Source organism: Cydia amplana, chromosome 7, assembly GCF_948474715.1.
Source record: "Cydia amplana chromosome 7, ilCydAmpl1.1, whole genome shotgun sequence".
Lineage (NCBI taxonomy): Eukaryota > Metazoa > Arthropoda > Insecta > Lepidoptera > Tortricidae > Cydia > Cydia amplana.
The window spans coordinates 6,479,246-6,504,902 of NC_086075.1; the positions used below are offsets into that span (position 1 = coordinate 6,479,246).

Genomic DNA, 25,657 nt, shown 5'->3' on the forward strand with positions numbered 1-25,657 from the left:
ACTCACTATGCGACCGTCTGTCTTCTGCCTGTTTCGCGCTCAGTAGACTGCGCCCCAGTCTACATCCTACCAACGTGAGGAAAGCCTATTTTGGCTACTTTCACGCCTTACTTACCTACGGTATAGAACTATGGGCAACATCAGCCAACCGCGACAGAATATTTAGATTTCAAAAGCGGGCAGTTCGTTACATGTGTGGGGTCCCCTGGGATCACCCCGCTCGTGAATTGTTCAAGGATGCCAAGATCCTTACCCTCCCGAGCTTGTATATTCTCGACGTAGCCAAGTATGTGAGAGGTAACCTTGAACAATTCCCGACGCGCGGCGACTCGCACAACTATAATACTAGGCGAAGAGGCGAACTGCGTCCACCATGTACGCGTCTAGCCAAGTCTAAAAAGTGTATCCCCTCAATAGGTCCTAAGATATATAACCACATACCCTTAGAGATTAAAAATGCGAATAGTAATCGAGGTTTCGTGAATAAACTTAAGGCTAAACTTATGTCTGAAGCGTACTACTCTGTTGACGAATTTTTCAACGGCGTGCACTCTTGAACTGGTTCACAATCCCATACTATTAAAATATGAATTTAACACGTCATAAATACACAAATTATATAATAAATTATAACCACTTGACTTCTTAACCAATTTAATATTATATACCTACCTGTAGACTGTTGTGTTGTTAACTAACCGCCTTCATTTAGATATAAATAGTTGTAAATATGAAATGTACCTAACTGACGTGTAAAACTATGTTTTATAAAGGAATAAATGAAAATGAAAAATGAAAAATTCAACAGTTCCATGTTAAAAGAATGAGAGAGTTGCCAGGATTGTAACATCAGAAGAGATTGTAACTCCTACCTACATTACCTACCTACTATAAAGTATTTTGTATTTTGAAAATAGAAAATAGGTCCCAAAACTATTTCAAATAAAATACAAAATAGTTTTCTTCAAAAGGTATTTAAATACAAAATACAAAATAGGTATTTTGCATTTTGTATTTGCATTTTAAATACAAGTATTTCAAATAAGTCACATCTCTGTTGGTAAAGGTTTTATGTTACAAAATAATCTTCTTTGCTTAGGTAGTTTTATTGAGTTCTTATTATATAGTCTCTCATAGTTGATTGACTTAAAATCAAATCAATCACATCATCGCAGGTGTAAGATATATTCTGACGCAGAAAATGCTTGAAATAGAAAAATATTACGGTGTTCGCATGTAAACTAGGCTGTCGTAAATTCCCCGTTCATATGCGTGAAAACATAACAAGACACGCAGGGCCCGATTCGGATTTTGAAATAGATATCTATAAGATATCTTTTAGACATCACCAAGATACCTGTCAAATTTGACATTTCCGCGATTCTGGAGATACTCTTGAACGATTTCCACAAGATATGACTTAGAGATCCAATTCACATCTAATAGATATCTAACTCTATCTAACGTAAAAGTGACATTGGTTGCTCGAATTGAGCTGCAAAAGAGAACTAGTAGAAATCTAAACTATAAAGTATCTAGAATGGATCTAGTACGTGTCGTCTCTTGTGAATAGCTTGAAGTTCGAATACGGCAGGCAGTTTACGACAAGAGGACCGATCTCAGCTCAATCTTCACTTGTTCGCGGATATGGTGACATTCAGTTGCAGTAACAGGCTAAATTGGGCGCTTCGTACGTTCTGAACGGGGTTCTATTTCGTGAGGAACGGTAAAGTGGCTAGATATGTTATATTATATGATTTGCTAATAAATAAAAATATATTGTTACCCAGAAACAAAGAATTAGGTATTAAAATTATTAGTTAAGTTTCTTAAAAACATCGAATTGAAAACTCTCGAATTTGACATCTGAAGTTCCGTTGCGTCTCAGAGAAACAATAATATAGAGGTGAGAAGGGGGAACGCCAATGTGACAAAACAAGATGTTCTTATGGAACTTTCAGTAGGAGTAGCAGAGAAAGTGATGTTACTTATCATAAGTGTAAATTTTCATTGCTGCCAACTTTATAATCCTAAGTTATTCGTCAAATCAAAACGCCACCAATGCTTTTATGTATTTTTTCGTGTATGTTATATAATTTGTAAATTACAATTCAGGCGCATGTAAACCATCTTTAATATTTAGCTTTTCACAAATTTTAGGTACAGTTATTGAAATAATAAGTTTATACCTATTACCTATACCGAAAATTATTTTAATTTCGGCTTTTCTCGGATGCAATTATTATGTGCCAGGGTTCAGTTTCCAAATTCAAAATACATATAGCTTTAATGTCACAGCAGATTCTAAAATCTTATAATAACACTAATAACATAATATGTTATATTATGATATGAGGCATGTTGGTGCATCCAGCAAATATATTTCCTGCTGCACAAAGTAAGTGCCCGCCACGCCGTGAAATATTTTACGATTGTTGAAACACAAGCCTACTGGGGTGAGCTTCATATATTCGTCCCTCTACGGTGATTTGTAAAGATGTAGTGTTTGTACCGTCGCATATATTTGAATCAAGCTCGTGCATTTGATTTTTAAAGGAGTTCTTTGAATATGCCTACATAGTTGTTTTTTTAGATGTTAAAATCGTAATACAAATTTACTGAATTTACTGAACATAACAATTTACTTGGATACATTATAGTGTTAAATATTTACTTACAAAAGATTGGACAAGTGCGAGTCGGATTCGTCCACCGATGGTTCCGTACACAGTTTACTTTAATGACGCTCGCTTGACGCGGCATAAGCGTCGACCGCCAAAAAGTACCTTATTATTACAATGTGACCGGCATAATGTAAAAGCATGCTATGAAATACCCCGAATGTTAATGTAGACATAAATGTTTATTACGTACTAAATCCATTCTAATTTAGCCGTGACTACAAATTGAGATCTCTTCTATTCAAATTCACAACATGAATTCGATGCACAGAAATGTGTAGGTATCACAGACAAGACATCCTCTAGTGTAGGTATCACAGACAAGACATCCTCTAGACTGAGCATATTAGCGGTACCCCATCTGCCACAAATATACGGTAGTTTTACTCCATCTTCGAGTCAAAGTGTCTTTATGTGACGTCCGTGTTTTTGAACGGACCAATCACGGCACGGGGACTCGCTCACCTCGTCCCCCGCACCCCAGTATTTTTGGCAGCATCGGTTTCATGAAATAATTGCTCTAAACTCCATCTAGGGGATTCCTAGTCTATGACATACGTTTACTGACTGGCAAATTAGCTCAATAATCCCTTTGGTAGCGATTGATCAGATGCTGTATATTACACGTAGTATTGTGTTCCGATTACTATTGTATTCATCTTTAATTATGGGATGATGTATGCATACAGAGCTATATTAATATTTTCCGAAAATTTATTATTTCCAACAAAGTGCAACGTTGCAACGGGGTTAGGCAATGATTTTTCATTTGTGAGTAAGTTTAGAGTACTTAGAGCGCTGACAACTTACTTTGATACTCGAAAACCGCCATGATACACGTAAACCAACTTATCCTAAGTATGTATATAAGAATGTTGCCTATAACACGAGCAAATAATTAAAACATATGTTATACTATAATATTTAAAACCTTCGCGTTTTGAACACATATTAACTCACATTTATAGACGGGTCTAACGCGAAATTTATTCAATTACCTTTATTTACCGACGTTTCGTCACAGGTTTCACTGGTCATGGTCTTCGGACGTGTGCGTGGATATTGTGAGTGTTGCGTGTCGGACTATTGACAATAATTAACATTATGTGTAGTGGGTGGTTTGAAAATGTGATGTCTACCCCAAACTTTTTCATACACTTTTCGTCGGGTAGTTGCACAAATCTCTGTTTTGACATTTTGCTGGGACATCAGTTAGCCGCGACCATGACCAGTGAAACCTGTGTCGAAACGTCGGTAAATAAAGGTAATTGAAAAAATTTCGCGTTAGACCCGTCTGTCTATAAATGTGAGTTAATATGTTATACTGCTAAAACTATAAAACTTTTATTAAACAACTTTAAAAATTATGAATCCTTTAGACTTCCTCTTATTCATACAAAATAAATATTGCCTTCAATGTACGCTGATGTATTTGACGTTGCTTGTCACGCCTTATAACAAAATGCGCAATACAGCATCTTAGAATAAACTTTAAAATGTACTTATAAAAAACAACACAAGTTATTTTTAAAAGTTGCTGAACAAATGTTGGTCAGAATGAGGAGTAATGAGGAGTTTAATTTATTGCTCCTGTTACAGGAAACACCCTGTATAGCGAAAATACCGAAATAAAGCAGCTTCCTTTCCCATTACAGTAATTGATTCGATGAGACGCGGGTAAAGTTTCTATTTGACAAGGGATCGGGCTCTATGAGAAACTTAGAATCCAGGGAAACAAAAATATGTGATTTTGGTGGTTCCCAGGTGTATAGGTGGTCGTTGGTACTTTCGAAATGGTTTTGTGGATTGGGATCACAATAAATGCTTGATTTTTACTATTGTCTTCTTTTTATATAGTTTCGATGTCATTATTGAACCGTGATTCGAGGATAGTAGGTACACACACCTGGTTTATTACTTATATTGGTAATTATATAGTTACAAACAATGAATATGCGTGTGACTTTAGACTTAAACACGTTATGTCAATTAATAATTAACTTCAATGAACTATATCAGCCATATTCGAACTTTAAGATACGTCAAATATAAGTTATTGAAACGATATTGATCGGATATGTCAGTGTCAAACAAGTGTCAAAAGTGACGTTTCTTCAAAGAAATACGTCACTTTTGACACTTGCTTGACACTGACATATCCGATCCATATCTTTTCAATATCTTAAATTTGACGTATCTTAAAGTTCGAATATGGACAGCCATATACAAACGGTTTTATCCCTAACAACAAGGGATAAAAACAGTTTTATCCCTTGTTTCTTTTTGTACCAAACGAGAATTGTAGTTAAATATCATTCGAGTTCAGACGAAGCCCAATTAAACGTACTAATTGGGATCTAGGGTAGTTCGAGTAATCGAAATTTGGGATCATCAATCTCATTTTAAATCACTGAGCGTCAGCATATTTAAATGAGTCCGATATCGATGTTGTGTAACTTGTAGTTGTGGCATGGCAAATTGGAAAGTTGACTACTCAACATTACATTAATTAACATTATAATTCTGAATTGAAAATGTATTGCAAACTAAACATGATATGATAATTGCGACAGAAAGAGCAACTTTAGAAAAAGTTCTTTAGCGACTTTAAATTTAGACTTTAGCGACTTTAGAAAAAGTTCAAATTGCTATAGGCACATCTATTTTATGAAGAGTTCACGCCGTAAGATATACAAAACTGGTTGAAATTATATATAGCAGCAGCAGTCATTAAAAACTGCCAAATTTTTAATACACACTATTTATTTTATTTGCTTGGTTCAATATTTACATATATGGTTTAGTGCCAGGTCCCTTTGTTTAACATAATTATTGAAAGTCATAATTCTGAAACCGTTAACTTTCAGGATTTTCGTAAGGTTTGCCTATAAAGTTAGGTTAGGTTAGTTTTACGGCAATCCTGAAAAGTTACGCATTTCTGAGAAAAACCAAATGTTGACTAACGAAAATTCGGACAAACGATACATTATGACTTAAAACTTTATGGGAAACAATAGAGACCCGGTTGAGTGCAACTGATCCTTAGTACCTATTGATAAATAATGGCTATTCAGGAGTTTCAGGCTTCTAAATAAAATAAGAGGTACCTAACATAATAATTTAAATAATAGGTGTAGAGCTTGATACTATTCTCGAATTTTGATAATTTATTTAAAATGCTTCCATCTTCATAATGAAAAATTGAATTGCAAACGTCGATTCTAAGCGTGTACTTTCCATACCTGCTCGAACGTATAGTGCAGTGAGCATGAGTGCTCGATTTGCATGGGGCGTTATTAATCCTCAGTACGGATGTTTGACTTTGTATCTCGTTTCAAACTCTTCTAGTGCTCTACTCGTTATTGCAGTTAAGGTTATAATTTAATGATCATGTAAATAAAAATGCTGTTTGAGAAAATATTTTGCAATTACGTCCTTAAAATACTTAGGTATGTAAAAAATATACATATTTCAGGATTTGTTTTTAATAACAAGATTGCTGGATACTTAATGCTGTCATCTGTGATACTGCAAACATAACCTTTAACTCAGGCGGTTGGGAGAATTTTGCAGTCAACTTAAACGAATAACGCATAGACAGATAGTCCCCATACGGCTGACCTGTCAAAAGTGAAGCCGAAACTCGATCGATGTGTGCGTGCGAGGCTCGTGTTTTACGCTCAGCAACACACATATATATACAAAAACGTGTTGTCAGTATATAGATATTTCTCTAATATATAATAATATTTCTCTCAAAGTGGGGTATTTTAACCACATCCTTAACACTTGGTTATTAATAATAATTTGTATGTGTGTAGATTTGATTTTGTAGCAAAATCTTTTTATGTTCCTTTTAAAAGGATTTTTTGCATTTCTGTACTTTGTGAAATAAGTTTTCAATAAAAAAACGGATACATTTTGACTATTTTTTCTTTAAAATGTGCATAAAATAATAAAAATAATACATAAATTGAAATAAGTTATGAAACACTTAAAAATATATATTTTTTATGCAATTATACAAGAAACTTCAATTAAGCGTATTTATTTTAGAATGTAAACGTCATGTCTCATTTTGAGGAAAAAAAATCACTACACTGGCAACATTTAGAAGAAATGGCGGCTGAAGTAACTTATGATTTTTGTATTTACGATTACGTAAAAATATCACATTAAACTCGATACTTACGCGTGAAATGTAATGTCAGTCTGTTTGTTTTTATGATATGATGCGTTGTGACACCCATTCACTGCACAAATAACCATCTTTCCTGTGTTTTTGATTTTTAAACGGGAGGTGTACACAAACCAATTTGACCTTGAGAACTGCCAGGGCGCTTCGAATACGGTGACACGAGTGCGACGTGACGTCGCACTTGAAATGGCTTCACATGGTATGTACGAACACTCATCTGTGCCTTTTAAATCTATGGCAGTCAACTACGATGTACTGGTGATGGCTTGGCTAAATGAAGCTGACCTGATGTGTATATGTTATATTTGGTTAGTAAAAATTACACATATAGTGGTATGGCCTGTAATACGAGCAAAAAATTGAACTGTAGGCTATACTCATCATACGGGCCAACATAGATATGTTCAGCGACTTTTAAAAATAACTTGTGTTTTGATTTTTAATAGCTACACTTTATTATAAGATGCAATTTAAGTATTACGAATATTGTTATGTTTAAGGCGTGACAAGCAACATCAATCACAATGATAATGGCGTAAATTGAAGATATAATTTATTTTGTAAGTATAAAAAATAGGAAGTCTGAAGACTTCACAATTTTTAAAAGTTATTGAACTAATGTGTAAACGTTTGAGGAGTACAATCTATGTTTTAATTATTTGCTCGAGTTACAGGCCACACCAAGTATACCCTTTAAATACTAAAACTCAATACTCAATATTTTATTGCAATTTCACAAAGTAATTGTACAGGTGGTAAACTTATAAGCTAGGTCTTTGTGAACCCTGTTGGGCACTGCAATATACTATTTACAATTCCAAGGAGAGGAGAACTTGTGATTAATTATCTTAATATAAACAATAATTATAAGCAAATGTAAAAATAAGAATTTTTATGTCAAAAGTACAAAAGTCAAGTCTTAGCAAAAAAAAATCTAAATTTCAATGTATTTGTAATTATGGATATTATTTAATTATAATCTGTCATTAAAAAATTCGCTTAGAGTATAATATGACTTAGCTAATAGCAACTGTTTAATTTTATTTATATATATATTATCATTTTCTTCTTCTTTTATAGAGTCCTCTCTTCTCTCTCTTCTACTAGAAAATCACTGTGCAACTTCTTTCCTAACCGCCCGAGATAAATGGTAGACCTAGACTACTTAAATACACATATTGCTTCGACTTTACAGGTCAAACAAAAAGTTTATCAAACTAGTTTATTTCCGTATTAATTTATACACCGTGTGCAACCGTGCCAATATATTTCATAGGGAACACTTCACTTGACAGCGTTTATTTGCCTGGGCTCGCCAATTTCAATTCTATCCCACTATGGCAACTACGGCAAATGGGATATCTGTTACATTGTGATTTGTATACATGTTAAGATGGCAGAAGTCATGGGTTTTGATTTCCATGAATATCGGTGTGGTTCTGTAGCGTTGTCAGCGCTGGGGCCCGTTTCTCAAAAGCTTGTAACTTGTAGTACAAGTGGAAGTCCCTTTCTAACAAAAGCTGTCAAAAAGTGTCATCCGCTTGTATTAGAAGTTACAAGCTTTTGAGAAACGGGCCCCTGGTGTAAGATCTGGAAATGTACCCCGAAACCACCGAAATACGACACCCTACCGGGTAGGGTTGCATATGTACCTACCCCATTGTCGGTGGTTGTTTGTACGCACGACTACCAAACCGAAAGATTGAATAACTTCCGTATAATTTGACCCTATTGGTAGCTAAAAATATGGATTCCGCCCATCACGTCAGTTTGCTTTAAACCGTCAAGTATAATAGACAATATAAGTAGGTACATTGCAATTTGTTAATGTAGCCTGGATTAATTCCAAATCGCTCTAAGTGGCTTAAACTTAAAATAAAATATAATCCTAAATGACAATATAAAGAGCCTATGATGTAACTACGAAATTATCACGAGTTAGTCCTTTGTTTGTATAATTCATTAGCAAAAACAGAATAGGTACTAAGAGTAGTCTGTTTTTGCTAGTGAATTATATAAAGTTACCTATTTAGTAGCATACCCTATAAGTAGCCTATAGGCTATAGTATAAGTTACCTATTAAGAGAAAAAATGGAGGGCGCATGCTAATTGCGTTAAACCATGTGAAACGTAAACTAGCTGTTGTACCTATATGAAATATTTCTCATGCAAATTTTTTCATAATTGAACACTCAAAATGTCAAATGAACGCCGTTACATTATGCTCAGCAACGAGTAAAACAACATGCAAAAACAGCGTGTTTTACCGTATCTACTTTTGTTTTACGGCCAGCAAACACTGCCCTTTTACGAAACGAAACAGAAATGCAGTGAAAATATAAAAATATCGTAGTGAGATGCGAGTTGCATCGGCTCCCTCGGGGTATGATGGTTCGGCCGTCGCGCACTGCACCTACAATCGTAGCGGGAGATTTGCCATTAATACTGGTTGGTTCAATTAATGGTTCGGTGGAATACGTTAGCGTGAATTTCTTGGATCAGTACTTTTTGAAAAGAATTGTAAAGTTTTTATTTTCACCCGACTGCAGAAAAAGGTAACTAAATAATTAATATTTTTTTAATTTCATCGGTCTATTTATACATATATTTTTTTACTCTTTTTATTAGGTTTTGCACCTGATGTGTGGCCACTACGCAGCTGAATTTATAAATATTATAGAATTGGTAATTTACCCTAATTTAGACACATTAAAAATGCAACTACATAAGAGTTAAAATTATATTTAAACATTTTTATTATTATTTTTTATGTTATTTTATTTTGTATTATACTTGTTTTTATTCCTCAATATTGCACCAAACGCTTGCAATTACATAAAATCTCCGAGATACGTTTCCGTATCCCGGTTTGTACGCTCTTTTTACTTTTACAAAGTTAAGGCTTGTTACGGCAAAACGCGAGCAAGAAACTGATGGAAATAGCTACAAGGAAATAGGTGTTCACACGGGCAGGTAGTATCGCAATGCGTCCGCGCTCGGCCCGCCGCGGCCGTAACTTCACGCGCTACCGCCGCCGGTAACGAGCGGCCACATAAAATAAAATGTCAGCAGCGAAGGGATCCTCTAAATTTACCTAAATGCCAAATAAACTGCGAATTGCTTTGCCATTTATGAGAGCTCTGGATTCCGCTTTTTGATGATCTTTTAACCGGGGTTAAGTTTCTGCGTGGAAGATAATTCTGTGCGTGTTTTTATAGTCTGGCTACGTAAAGTCTGTAATGAAATAAATCCGAAACACAATAATTACCTATACCCACGCCAAATTTTCATAGACACAGGAAAAATGTACGTGTATTTGTGATAATCACATAAATAAATGCCCTTACTATGATTCGTACTCGGGATCTGCTGGTTCGTTCGTCCGGATAGACTAGGAGGCCGTCAATTATTGTAATTTGACAGTATATATTGAAATCCCTTGCCGAATTTATACTGAAATGTAAATACCTATAGGAACTTTTAGAACTGTATAACTGATTACATACATATAAGTATCAAATATCTAACTTCACAAATACCTATCGCGGTTCCACGCAAAGCAAGTGACATGAACCGATTTAATAAGAGCATCCGACACAAGTGTAACATATAAAATTACAAAGGTAACCAGATCGGCTCACAGGCATATGATGAACATTATATGTCGCTTGGTAAAGTGTAAATTTTCACTTGACATGTTCACGTGGCAACTCCCACGACTGAAATACGATTATTTCCATTTGATTTAGGTACAAGTGGAAATACTTTCTTAAAATTAGAAATAAGGTAAACGTACTGGTGCTCGACGCGGTCCCAGTACAATTGTCATCTTGAAAGTTAAGTAATTGTCAACAGAGGTGACAGCAGGGTGGCATCTATTGGGCATTAGCATGGCGAGCACTAGTGTACGTTTACCTTATGTATATTTTTAATAGCATTTATTTGCCGGTTGGACAAGGATTAAATTTTGTTTTGCCGTAATTTGTGTTAGTCCATGACTAAAAAGGGTCATTATGCTCGATATTGAGTTAGACATGCATCCTACGTTACATAAGCTACCCAATACAAAAATAACCGGGCAAGTGCGAGTCAAACTCGCCCACCTAGGGTTCCGTAAAATAACTTATTTTTTTCAATTTTTATAGCTTTCAAATTTTTCCCTGTAGGTACTTAACGAATTTTAACTACCTAAGTAAGCACATTCCGGTGGCAAGTATCATATATTTGTTTCCGAATTTATATAAGGGTTGATTCTAATTACAAATCATAAATGCAGTGACGAATGAAACGTCTCAATCCGCGTCACCACTTAATCTAACCGCAGTATACAGTAACAGCCTAACATCACTTCGCAGTCCGTGCACTAGAAGGGTTCCATAAATCAAAGCCGTCATAGTTTAATAACGGCTGACAGATTTGAGAGCGCAGCAGGAATCCAAGCAATATGTCACACAGTCATGGAGCGAAGCACACTATCTCTGACGTAGGAAAACGACCTAGGACCTAGTTCGGAACGAACTGGTATCGAAATTAGATTCGAATTTAATTTGTTTCACGTCCCGTTTTCGCTTACGAACAGCCTTTGTAAACGAGCGCTACGCACATAATGTTATACTGCTTTAACGCTAAATTTAAGCCTGTGAATTGTAGAAGTACAGGAAGTAAGTATACATATAGTAACATCGAAAATTTATATTATATTTTATATAATTTTGAGACCATCATGAAAATTAATCCCTTTCGGTACAACTAACTATTGCAATAGTTTCTTTAAAGTTCAGTGTTTCATACATTATTGTACATTTTTACAGTGACGGCTTGTTAGTAATACTTTGTAAACAAACCTCAAACTTCACCTGTAAAACGATGCTCAAACTCACATTTTCGCCACGTCTTTGTTTGTTTGCCTTTTCCCGTAAAATGGTAGCCAATATTCCGAGAAACTTTTCTACGAAACCTAAAAAATCGATATAAAGTTTTACTTTGACGTCTCTCTCCTAACTTCTAAACTTCGGAGGTTTTTAAACGTTTAACGAAAAGCAAACCAGCTTTGCTAGTAAACTAGACGCCAGTATACCAAAGAGTAGTATAATATACAGGACACAGTATACCTAATGTTATTATAGTGAGTAAAGTACGCAACTCACCTACTTAACAACAGGATTACTTTGTTATGACTTTTGCCATTTTTTCTTTTATATGGTTTCTTTGATGTGGAGGCGTCTTTGCAACAGGAGTTCAATGCCAGGTAACTCAATATTACTTATTAAGCCCGTCACAGACGGAGCGATAATATACCGACAAATATTGTAAGATACGATATCTTTTACGTAAGTATTTACTTTTTGACAGAGTTCACACACGAAGCTATAATATATAATTTGGTATCTTACGATATCTTATAGCAAGGCATCATAAGATACCTTAAGATGTAATCGCTCGGTATATTACGATATATCTTGGGATATTTCGTCTCTCTCACCATGTAGGTACTAGACAGAGAGCGATATATATTTTGGTATCGTTGTCGTTGTGGTTCTTAGCTATAAGCTAATGTATCTGTCGGTATCTGTTAGTATCTTGCGGTATGTGTCGGTATAATATCGCTCCGTCTGTGACGGGCTTTTTAGCCCTTTGAACTATAAATATAAATAAATATAAATCTTACTTGAAACTTAAGTTAATTAAGTTTATTAGCAGACAACGCATTTTAGGGGACAAAATTAAATGACTGATAGAGAGTTTCTATATCGATAAACTCAATTATTATTGATTTTCCCACGTCCTAACTAAGTGAGGGCTCCAAGTTTTGCTTATATGTAAAATAATTAATTTTATTATAAGTATGATACTTAAACAAATTAATAACTTAATTTTCGGTATAAAAAGATTTTTTATACTTCACTCATCATCGCGTTATTCTTCTTGTGTGTAATTCCAAATAAACATGTGACTGTACCTGCCACTAAGTAGTCGCAGTATGAAGTCATACCCATAGTACTATTAAAAATCATAAAACGGATACATTATTTTTCATTTTATGATCATTTAAAAATATACGGTAAGTATTTTTAGACGATTTTTTTTAATTCTTACAGTCTATTGATTTTAAAATAGAAACTTAAATAAATATAGTATGTATTACCATATTGTTGTACAAAGAGAAACCTATTGAAGGGCATACATCAACGAACAATTCCCCATTGTACCGACCAAGTAACGAAATGATCCTTGGGAACGCGCTACTGAATTTGATTATCTCCGTGGCTAACATAGTTAAACACTGATTTCGTTTCTGCGTAAAATATTACTTTAGTGACATATTTCCTATAAAAAGAGAAAAAAAACATTAATGGCTCTACTGATCATGTTCAAAACACTCACTCACTAATTTTATTGGACTTTTGCAGCGTTTATTATAAAAAAGTATTCAAGTAGATATTTTCTATTTTTTTTTCAATTTTATTTACGCAAATGGAGAACTCTCCTAAAACACTATTTTAAAACTAAGTAGCGGCTCGCAAAATACACCTACTTTCCAAATTTAATTAATATAGCTTAACTCGAATAAAACGGATGTGATATACGGACAGACGGACGGACGGACATAACGAAACTGTAAGCGTTGAGTTTTTTCCATTTTCGCTGAAAAACCATAAAAATACCATAACTTGATAGAGTCAATCCAAAAAAAGAAATGTTGTCACGTTGTTTGTTTGTAAAAATACTCAAAAAGCACTAGTCACGATCGCGTGACGCGTCGCGCTGTCTCTTATGTCGTTTTAGTAATAACAATGCCTCAGACGTAGTACCCCTTAGTAGTAGACCTTTAGATTTTATTTCTTTGTAACTATATTTTACACAAATACTATAATAAAGCTAAAATTTACTTATTTCTGTATTAAAACATGGAAAAATATATGTAGGTGCCGTTTGAATTTTGTTGCTTTCTTTTTAATTATACTCGTAAAATGCCTTCGAAATCAAGAATCACAAGTATAGGGATTATGGCACTGAAGGATGTAAAAGTATAGCCTATTTGGCGTTATTAATTTCAACGTTTGTTAAATCTAACAAACCATTGATAATCGTCTCTAACCATCATTTTCTTATTTCTGTTTGTTGGAAAGAGACAATGTAAGAGGTTGCTAAGTTATCATGAATAAGAGATTAAATGATTTTTGTTTGTAGACTTTCTTTAGCTTTTTAATAATCAAGCGTCAGAGTAGGTACCTAGTTAATTACCCTTAATTGCCGGGACGCTGCTCTCCTAGGGAGCATATTTTTGAAGTCAGCGAGACACGGCATTACCTAATTGGAGGCGATCTACGACGGCACTGAAACTGGAGGCTTCAATGACGTAAGTATCAATATTAATAGCCTCGAAGTCGTCGGGGAGTTGCAAGGAAACGCCGCAGCGATTCTTGGAAGTCCATTGGCCGGCGCCAACCGGACGGACGGACATACTTTCCTGCAAGCAAATAAATAATAAGCACGTTTTCAGAATCGATAGTTATAGATAAATAGTTACTAGGAAAGGAGCTTTACTAGGAACTTGAAGGTGGTTGCGAAATTGTTTTAGGTCTGCGACGCAATTTCAAACTTATATACCTAATTAGCTCTAATATAGGGGCATTATTAAAAATAACTTAAAAGAGACGCATCTCAGATTAGGTTATATAATTGTAGCATCGGTTAAATTGACTGTATGTTTGTAGTTTCTTTGTACGAAATGGTGGAGTACGGATGACATACTTATTACCGATTAAAAAAAAAACTGTAATATTTCGAATTAAATTAAATTCATTTCGACATAAAAATAAATTCATATTTACCTGACTAAGATTTCGAAGGATAAAAATGTGCGGTCCTCGATCCGAATTGGTATGTTACAGGATTCGACCTTTGTTAAATTGAAACTGCTAATGAAATTGACTTTGAATTAATTTGAACTAAACATATATATGTACATCTTTATGAATCAAGTTACTAATCTGCTTAAAAATTTACCGTTTACTTCCTTTATGTTACATAACTCAATATGTATGTACTTACTCGTGCTGCAAGGTAGGCTATTAACGATAGTACTGTAAGACAGGCTATAAACCTGGCTCTAGAGACCGGCTATCCTTTGAAGCGTTTTCTTTATGCTTTGTTTAATTTCTTTAACCGTGTGTTTGCTTTATTTGTTTTTTTTTTTTTTTTTTACTATTTCTAAGTATTTTAAGCGATGTCTACGTATTATGTCACCTGTTTGCTGTTGCATATTGTTTTCTTTTACAAGTACAGTCAAGAGTAGAACCTGAGCGGGAAAGGTATCCAATACGATATAAACACGGTTTTATTATCTTAATAATAAAACTTTGTTCCGAAATGAAATGAAATTGTTTTATTTCAGAAATAGTTTCCATATACTGTACAATAAAATTAAACTATTAAACTAAAATCTACAAGTAATACTTAAATACAAATTAAAAACTTAACATTAACTAGACTTACGGGCGTATCACCCCGACCTAATGGTGACCCTTAAGCACTAGCTATTAGTAAATATTTTAAAATATCAGTTATACCAAAATAATGCATCTCTAATAACATACAGACATAGGTTATTATCAGAATTCAATGTAGTACAACATACAACCAATCAGTGTTAAACATGCATATTTCATATATAGTTTTTAAATCGGTTATTTAAAACTGATGAATAATAAATCAATGCTCAGCTTTGAAGCCATCGTAGGGTTTCCCAGTGTTGTGGTTACGGTGTTAGCCACCAAATATTATTTTGCGTCCATTAGGAAGTGTCGTATACAATAAAGTATCAATTTCAACTACAACTAGCCACGAGAAACCCTTCAAAAAATTACCTGATTGTTTAAATTACCAGTACGGCTACCATCAGTTTGGCATTGACATAAACGCCATCGAGAACGTAATTCGCTTTATATACATCTCGCTCGTACTCGCATATTAGTGCGAACGAGATGTATAGAAAGTAAATTACGTTCTCGATAGCGTATATGTCAGTTTTGACACTGTCAGTGACTCATGGTACGGGCTCAGAGCACAAAATTATTTTGTATAACGGAAAATAACATCATTAAATTTGGATTTGTGCTTGGCCTATCAACGTAGACGGATCTTTGTATTGTGCACGAGGGAGTGGTTAGACCCACTTAATATGCCAGACTTTAAAATTCTGCCGTCAAATGGTAAAACGCTGCAACTCAAGTTACAGCGTTTTAAGTAACCTCGGATCAAATTATTCCTTTCATGTTCTTCTATCAACCCCTTTTTTCAGATTTTTGATATCTCTTTTAATTAAGTCTGAAAAAAGTGTCAAAATGCGGTAACTATACTCTGAGCATACCAAAACATTGTAACAAGAGTTGACGCGTTTTTATTTCCAATCCATGATGATATATTGATGACATTGGGTAAAGCAGAACGCTGTAAGTGCTACCTGCAGCGTTCTGCTTGCATTATAATATTGTTCAATTAAGTGCATAGAATACGCCAAAATGCGGCAAGAGACTGAGAAAATGATCGTGATGTCGTTTATTAAAGTTTAAAATAAAAAAGTCCAATTACGTAGTTATTTTTTTTTGTCATATCCATCTTAAGCACTGCACTTACAATGTTTACTTTTATCAATGAATCAGTTTATATTATGAGTTATAACCTAATAGCCAAAACGATGCAACTAGGAAATAACTGTGGCAAAATGATGTAACTATGGAGTTACAGCATTTTGATAAAACGTTTTCTTTGTTATTTTTACAGAACAGAATTAAGAAAAACATACCCTAGTTCACTCCACTGACATTGCTGGCTTTTCCGTCTAGACGATAGCGCGCTGAATTAAAGTCGAAAATACCGTATTAAGAAGGGTTTATTTCGAGGGTTGGTTTATGAAACCTACGCGTGTTCGTTGGAAGTGAAAGAGAAGGCGCTAGCCAAGGGGGTGGCGCTTACGGCCAGCGGGTGAAAACTGCTTGCACCAGTTATCTTCGGGACCTCGGCGGCGCCGGGCGCGATTCAGCCGCACGTCAAACGTCGGCAGTCGGCATCAAAACTTTTCACGAGTTTTCCGAAAAATATTTATTACTTCCAGAATTGACCGCCCCTTTAATCACTTCTTTGCGTGTGTCGAATGCAACCAAAAAGAGCGTTTAACGTGTGTTTTATGGTTTAGTTTGTTTTTAACGATAAAATGTTATGGTTACGTGCTTCCCTGGTTTTGGAAAGAAATATTTCTATTGTATGTTGCTAGAGATTCTTTCAGTTCACTGGCACGTACTTGTAAAATTAAAACTTGTGTTTTTTGAGTTTCATTTGCGACTTTAAGGTTTATGTTAACCAAACTTATGTTTCAAATGGTTGATCATTTAAAATATTCATAACTTCAAGAAAATGAATACTGGATAAACCAAGACAATGAATAATTTCACGTTATTGAGGAGTAGGAAACTTCTGTTGGCGTTGCTAGTGCTGGATTGGTTGTTTGCCGGGAGTACAGATGCCACAACCCGTAAGTCTTATAATTGAATTTAGTAAATATGTGAACGTTTTCCAAAATAAATGTACATTTCATTCATGTCTTCAAAATATTGACTTCTTGGGCTCATTTTACCCAAAATCATTTGTACATTCACGCCTCATGAAAAAATGTGTCCCTTGATTTCCTTTCCAGATCGTCACATTTTTGTATGAATATGTTTTTTATTTGTATGAACGTGACGCACTGGAAAATCATTTTTTCATACAAAATTTTGGAACATACTTTTTCATGTATGAGGCGTGAATGTACAAATGATTCTGAGTAAAATGAGCCCAAGAAGTCAATATTTTGAAGACATGAATGAAAAGTACATTTTTTTTGTAAACGCTCAGTTATAGGTACGTAGTTGATTGACCTGATTGATGAAATATAATTTTCACCAATCTCTCGACGAACTTTTATGGCGTATCGGCACAAACTTTAACTTCTAGCCGCCCATACGTTAAACTTTGCCAAGCAAAATGAAATTTTATTTTGTCAACACAAAGTTCAAATTAGAATGGAACAGGAGACCTTTTTATAGGTATCTGGGCGGCTTGAGGATATTACCTACGTCAACAAACATCCGTTTATTTAAAACATATGCTGTTGAACAACGAACACTGAAAATGCATGCAATGGTTTTCTTCGATTTATAATTTCGCAGTAATGTACCTTACAGGCTTACGACGGGAGAAAAACAACCTAATCCCGTATCCACTACCACCAGTTTGGCACTGACATAAACGTTATCGAGAACGTAATTTACTTTCTATGCATCTCGCTCGTACTCGCATATTAGTAGAAACGAGATGTATAGAAAGTAAATAACGTTCTCGAAAGTGTTTATGTCAGTTTTGACACTGTCAATGACTCATGGTACGGGCTCTGTATAAAAATGTAAACAGACTTTCACAGGCGTACATTTGATGAGATTACCGCGTTATGTTATAAATTCCTTTTATTCAGGTGGCTTCATGCCTTTTCAGACATATGTAAATAATATGCAAGTATATTATATACATTTGAATTTCGGCAATAGGTAATAGTAGGTTTGATTTTAATTTGGCATGAAATTAGTTAAATGTACGTAGTTATATGTAATTGTATGTACGGATAAAAATAAATATCTATTGGAATTGTATGTAGGTATGTACCTAATAGTAGACATTGTAAAAATATAATAGTAATAGAACCATTTTTCCAAGTAAAAAAGAATGTTTTCAATATGAAATTTCAATCCAATAAGTCGGCAAGCGGATTTGTCCACAATCAAAACTGGTACTGATGGAAAGCATCAGCTATGTTGAAAATAAATTGTACGCTCTACGCTGATTTCAAGCGCGGCTGTTCATATGTTGACAAATAAAGCCGTTACGGGCGCGTGCCGCTTTGTTTACAAACGTGCACATTCCATTTAATTTTCATCATATTTGAATTTATATATTAGAGTACAGTCGTCGTCAGATATATCGGAGCGGCTAAGGTGCTCTCAAATATCTGAACACGCCTCTATTGTCAAGGCGCTAGAGTGCGTGTTCAGATATTTTTATTTACCTAGGCAGCTCCGATATATCTGATGGCTACTGTACCTACCTAATGTTAATATGTCCATAGACACCCGCATTACCAGAGTAATTAGTGCGCTGCCGGCATTTAAGATGGGAGATGGCTTCTGTTGATATTGTTGTGTCGAGAGTGTTTTTTCAGTAATTGAAAGTCATGATTGACTAGGTTTTTTGTTAAATCATAATAGTGGTTTTGGAACGAATATTCCTATTGTTGTAAGTGTTGAGTTCTTATTAAAATAGTACCCATTTATGTTATATTATGTTACTTAGCAGACGAAAAAGTAAACGTGAATGTATTGTAAATGTACCTATGTAGGTATAACAATTGAAATAACATTCATTTGCGATTTTTAATAATTCTAAGTTTAACTCAGCCTTAATCAGTTTTTATAAATGATTGTTTTAATCAAAGTTCAAAAATTACTTCCTGATTTAATTTAGAATCACATTCAAATATTACGTACCCCTACTTCCGAAGGCTTGGTTTCTAAATGAACCGCAAATCTTTTCCCCTAACCGTAATATGATGGGTTGACGTGCAAGTCAATTAGTGTGCCGGTCGCGGGGCGCGCGGTAACGTCTATCACCGCGCCGGAAGGGAATGAGTCTAGTTTTAACAACACCGCATTATACTGTCTTTTAGAACATCGTGCTGCTTAGGGGGGATATGAGACCGTTTTTATTGAAAGTATTTTGCATTTAAACTAAGGTAAGAGATTAGGGAAGCTTTCTTGTTATGACTTTATACGGTTTTAGGCATGTAGGAAAGTATTATAATAAAATTATACTAACTCTGCGCCGGAAGGCAATGAACCTAGATTTTTACCTAACGCCCCATTATACTGTCGTTTATAAAAGGTGCTACTTTGCAGGGCAAACCTTTGCAGATATGCCCTTTTATTTAATGTATTTTGTATTTATTACAAAATAAGCAATTAAGGATTAGGATTTTTTTAATTTTTTTATTAATCTTGCCATACGATAAAAAAAACGATTTGCACAAAAAAAACGATTGCCTTTTTTTCCCTTTGATGTGTAAATCTGTAAAATTAAGTAGTTATGTATCTAATCACTGGGTACTACTGGGTAGGTATATCTACCTTATATATTGGGGCTCGAAAATAATGAAATAGTAATTATAGTAGTAGTAACTAAAATTTGAAACCCAATTTCGATTATTTAAAACTCATTCGGTTTTGTAAAATATAGAATAATGTTATTTATAATTACACTAAACTTTAAATTTATGAACTAGTTAGGTAAATTGGATTAAGAAATAATTTATTTTTGGAATATATGAATTAGAAGATTAAGGTGGTATTTTTACCTTAACTTTATTTACATATAACCATCATTTTTAATTAATGTTCGGAACAAATATATATCCTAAAAACTAATTTCCAAACCAAAAATTTGCCAACAATTGACACAATTATATCCTTTGGCATTCAAGTCAGCTAATTTACCACCGGTGAACTGAAAACAGAGAAAACAATATATTATATGTAGGTATATAAGAAAAAAATATTAAATAGTTTTGAGGATTTAGCATGAAAGTTCATAACAAAGCTTTCCGGTATTTTTAGGTAACTACTTTTAGGTACCTATTTTCTGAACCTAAAATGAAATTCTATAACAAGCTTCGTGCTGAAACCTCGAGGGTTCACTCGCCATTAACCAAGATTAAGGTTAAACGCAGACCCATTTCCCGTAAAAAGGCAACTATAAGTTTAATGTTTGCTTAATTGAGTTGAAATCGATACTCAACGCTTTTCACTCCAAGAATTTAACACGCCGTAAGAGCGTGGTGTGTATTACGCAAAAGTTCATAATTATTTTTTAAGCTCATTAACCGTTTTGACCTGGTTTCGTCCGTTACACACGAAATAGTCGCGTGCTGCCGTATTAATTTGACAGAACATGCTTATTTGAGGGTATTTAACAATTATTCGCTAGTGGTCGAATAAGTGCCTTACTTGGTCGTATTTCGACCGTGTAGATTATTTTTTTCTGTTAAGTATAAGTACTAAATGTATGGGGCCGTTTAAACTTAATATTTTGGATATTTCTAGTTTTATTAAAAAAAAGTTATTGGTACAACTTATTGGTTAACGTACTTTCGATGTTAGTTTTTTATAATCTGTTGTTTTTACGGAATAATTGCATGTAAACACTTAACGAATACAACCTGTATACACTTATAGTCGATTTTAAGCAAACTTGAGGAAAACACGTAAACCAATAAGTCGGATTAGCAATAAAACAAACCCGATTCACTTGTAGTATTTTTTTTATTACCCTTCTTTAATGAAGGCGTTTTACTTACACGAACAAGTTCCAATCAGACTGTATATATGGGCCGCTCTCTTGCATCTAGTTTCATCGCTTGGACATGAAACAATTTATTTTGAGAATTCATGTAGAGTCAATTTTGTGCTTTTTGTGTTGTTAACTACTACTTCAACTCCTGTTGTAGCAATTGGTCGCAAAAATGTAGTGTGCTTTTTGAGTATACTACTATCATTGGTCTAACTTATAGTCATAAAGCTGATGACTAGTTTCCATTAGAAAACGCAACTATAAGTTTCTTCAAATATCATATTCCATGGATGAAGCAATTATATCACGTATTAATCATACCTATTATCGGCTTACATTTACAGTCATCTGATACTCGTTTCACTGATATAACTTGTAATTTGATCGGCAACCGAATTAATTAAGACGTATCATCAACACAAAGCAATACTATTCTTGTATTGCAGTATCTTGGTTTGATAAACGATACCCTTTAGATAATTGACTTCCTTGATGTGACGCTTAATCGCTCGAGGTTTGATTAAGAGCCAACAGGAGTGGTCATTTCTCCATACAAACGTACTCGACTGTTTCCTCCGCGGGTTTTGAAGCTAGAGCAATGATTTTTTCAACACAGATTAATATTGTCAATATCTGTGTCGGACCGTTTTGCTTTTTTTGATATTTTTGTTTTTTAAGGCGCTAGAGCCCTTCAAAAATGGCCAAAATGGCCTAATTGACTATGCCGCAATGAGAGGCGTGCTATTCATAACTGATATCAATTAGTCAAAAAAGCAAAACGGTCCGACACAGATAATGTCATAATCATTTAGATTTCCAAATTTGGTTACGATTGGTTAAGTTTTGGAGGAGGAAACAGTCGAGTACGAAACCTCGATTTTTGATATTTTTACGCAGGATTTTTCGCCTTGTCCTTATCGCACTAGTTTTAGGAGCCGCTTCCGTTAGCGAGACGGGTATATTTACCTAAAATATTTAAATCTTAGCTCCTGTTGGCTCTTAAGTGTAAGGCCTGAGTGGACGCTCGAGTTGGGCGTGCAGCGGGGCGGGGCGTGTGGCGTGCATGTTAAACAAATGCAAGCGTATAGGAGCGGCCTTAGTACACGCTGCTCAAATCACTTGGGAGCTCGACGCCACGCTGCACGCCCCGCCGAACGCTCCGCTTCGAGCGTTCACCCAGGCCTTACTCGGGTCGTATTGTAGTTAATCTTTAGAAGAGCTCTTTCAAACTATTTGTATGTAGTTGCGAGTGAGATAGTTGTAAGAGATTAAATAACACAGCGTGTATTTTTGATACAACCGAAAACTTAAATGAGACGTAGGTTTTAGTGCTATCAAACGATTCTGAAAGATTTCTTTATATACTCGTACTCTTAACTATATAACCGTATTATTTTTTTATCGAACTGTAATGTATTCGGTACATTTATCACTTGTGACAGATGTGACTCGCGTCATTAAATGCGACGTTTTGAGTTAAAACAAAGTAACACCTGTGTAATTGCAGGCGTCTATAGGCTACGGTGACTGCTTACCATCAGCCGGGCCGTATGATTGTTTGCCACCGACGGTATAAAAAATTGTGAAACATTGCATGTAGAATTATTTTATAAGGAAAAATAAAAGACTATTATTTTTTTATATTATAAACCAGCGGTCGGCAACCTTTTAGCAGCCAAGGGCCACAAAGTAGTTTACGAAGTTGACGCGGGCCGCACGCGAAATTTGATAGAAAAAAAATTGAGAGAGGCTATGTCAGGGACACAGCCGCAATGGTTTACGTGAAATTTGGGTGTGGATGTCTAATGCAAAAGCCGAAGGCAATCCAGGATGTCAGTGCTTAAATCGTAGTAGTAGTCGCTCGGTAGGGTGCCCAGAATGCCATCTTTATCAGAGTAGGCTTAACCTTTAAAATCGTATCAAAAACGCGAGCGCGAAAATTTTTTGATAGAAAAAAAATTTAGAGAGGCTATGTCAGGGACACAGTCGCAATGGCTTACGTGAAATTTTGGTGTGGATATCTAATGCGAAAGCCGAAGGCCGAGCTCCATGTAGGGCCGAAGGCCCGAAGCGTCCAGGCTGTCAGCGCTTAAACACAGAACAATAGTATGTCTAAATGCAAAGGCCGAAGGCCGAGCTCCGCGTAGGGCCGAAGGCCCGAAGCATCCAGGATGTCAGTGCTTAAGTCGTAGTAGTAGTCGCTCGGTAGGGTGCCCGGAATGCTAACTTTATCAGAGTAGGCTTAACCTTTAAAATCGTATTAAAAACGCGAGCGTAGCGAGCGCGAAATTTTTATGATAGAAAAAAAATAGGGACACAGCCGCAATGGATTACGTGAAATTTTGGTATAGATATCTAATGCGAAAGCCGAAGGCCGAGCTCCATGTAGGGCCGAAGGCCCGAAGTATCCAGGCTGTCAGTGCTTAAACACAGAACATTAGTATAAGTGTCTAAATGCGAAGGCCGAAGGCCGAGTTTCGCGTAAGGTCGAAGGACCGAAGCATCCAGGATGTCTGTGCCTAATCACAGAACAATGATATCAGTGTCTAAATTCGAAGGTTGAAGGCCGAGCTCCGCGTAGGGCCGAAGGCCCGAAGCGTCCAGGATGTCAGTGCTTAAACACAGAACAATAGTATGTGTCTAAATGCGAAGGCCGAAGGCCCGAAGCGTTCTGGATGTTAGTGCTTAATCACAGAACAATAGTATAAGTGTCTAAGTGCGAAGGCCGATGGCCGTGCTCCGCGTAGGGCCGAAGGACCGAAGCATCCAGGCTGTAAGTGCTTATACACAGAACAACAGTATTAAATGTAGGTTAATGTGTGTGCTGGGAGTCCTAAACCACTCAATGAGTTTAGGAACTCCAGAGGGTATGTTGTGACGTTGCCTTCATCCAAGACAGTGTTAATGGATTTAGATATATACTGCCTGTTCACCTTCGCTTTCCGTCAATATCCGCGCATGTGTAGGTAAGTACAGACGTACTTTAGTACAGACGTCGTTTGTCAATATAACATACAAAATAGCCAGGGAGGCTCGCGGGCCGCAAGCGACAGGCCGCCGGTTGCCGACCGCTGTTATAAACCTATGATGATTAGGGTCTGCACCTATGATTATGCGGTCGTATAAAAAAAGACGCTGTATATCTATACCTAATAAGTTTGGAATAAGTATTTCTTCAAAAACCTGTGTGTTCCCAGTTCTTAGGTTGTATCCAATTGGTTTGTTTTCATTCTCAGTAATTAGTTTGGTGTTGTTGAAACTGATACTGCTTTTAACAAACACAAAAATAAGAGAATTGGAAAATCATTTATCGTTTTCCGTAGGCTATGGATGGAAAACAATTTAAACTTCCTTGAGTAACGTCATGGGAAATGTCCACAATGACAGGACAGGATATTATTTCCTTAAAGCTTGATCGGTAATTGTTTAGCAACGAATAACAAAATTATTTAATTAAGTTTGAATAAAGTTAATTGACTTTGAGTAAGTTACTCTAACTGCGTCATTTAGGAACTTTAGGAAGTCTAGATACCAGATGGTTCTGCTAAAATTAGTGTTTAAGCCTAAGAAAGACGATTATGATTGATTGAAATGGGATACTCTGAAGTGTATAATTTTATTCAAATTTATTTATTTTCATGTCATTATAGTTCACGAAATAAATGCAAAATGATGAGTGAAGAATTTGGTCAGGATGGGGATCAAATACATAAACGAGAGGCAAAAACTAGCGTTAGCTAAGTAGCGTTAAACATACTATAAAATAGTATATAGTAGCTTTGAATATTATTTCCAACATCCATCCGGGTACACTTCGATAATTAATAATATTTGTACTGTCAATATAAATCCAGGCGATTAAATATGACTACGTAACAGATTGAAAAATGATTCCAATAAAATCCATCGTTCATAATTGAATGGAATAACGCGGCTCAAGGTGTCAGGATTCTTGATAAATTTATTACAGACCAGTTAGCCATGTTATAATGGCATTGCAGTAACAGTAATGCAGTCAGCAGCACTAATCGAATTGCAGTCTTGAGTTTGAATTCTAGGAAGGGGAAATGTTACAATCCATTGGTTATGTTATAAATAACGGTTAGTTTCATTCATAGTAATAGATATATCTATTATATTCATAGTAATAATTCAACTAATTTCATTTATTTAATATACATAGAAATATAATATATTAAAAATGATTAAAACTAAAATTTAAGTTAATTCCCGTACACCAACCAACACTGAAAATGGTGCCTGGCCTCCCTATACATGTGCCTGTACGGATATGATGGTCGTTCTTGTCTACGTGACAGCGTGATAAAACGGTGTCCGTCACTTT

General features: G+C 35.3%; 1 protein-coding gene across 1 annotated transcript in view; it reads left to right on the forward strand.

Annotated features, from left to right (window-relative positions):
* The first annotated feature begins 17,251 nt into the window (after nt 1–17,251).
* LOC134649830 (lachesin-like) overlaps nt 17,252–25,657 on the forward strand; it is a 29,013-nt gene continuing 20,607 nt past the window's right edge. Inside the window, exon 1 of the mRNA XM_063504662.1 lies at nt 17,252–17,413. Coding sequence (XP_063360732.1) covers nt 17,320–17,413 — 94 coding nt within the window. The 5' untranslated portion in view covers nt 17,252–17,319. The remainder of the gene's footprint in view (nt 17,414–25,657) is intronic.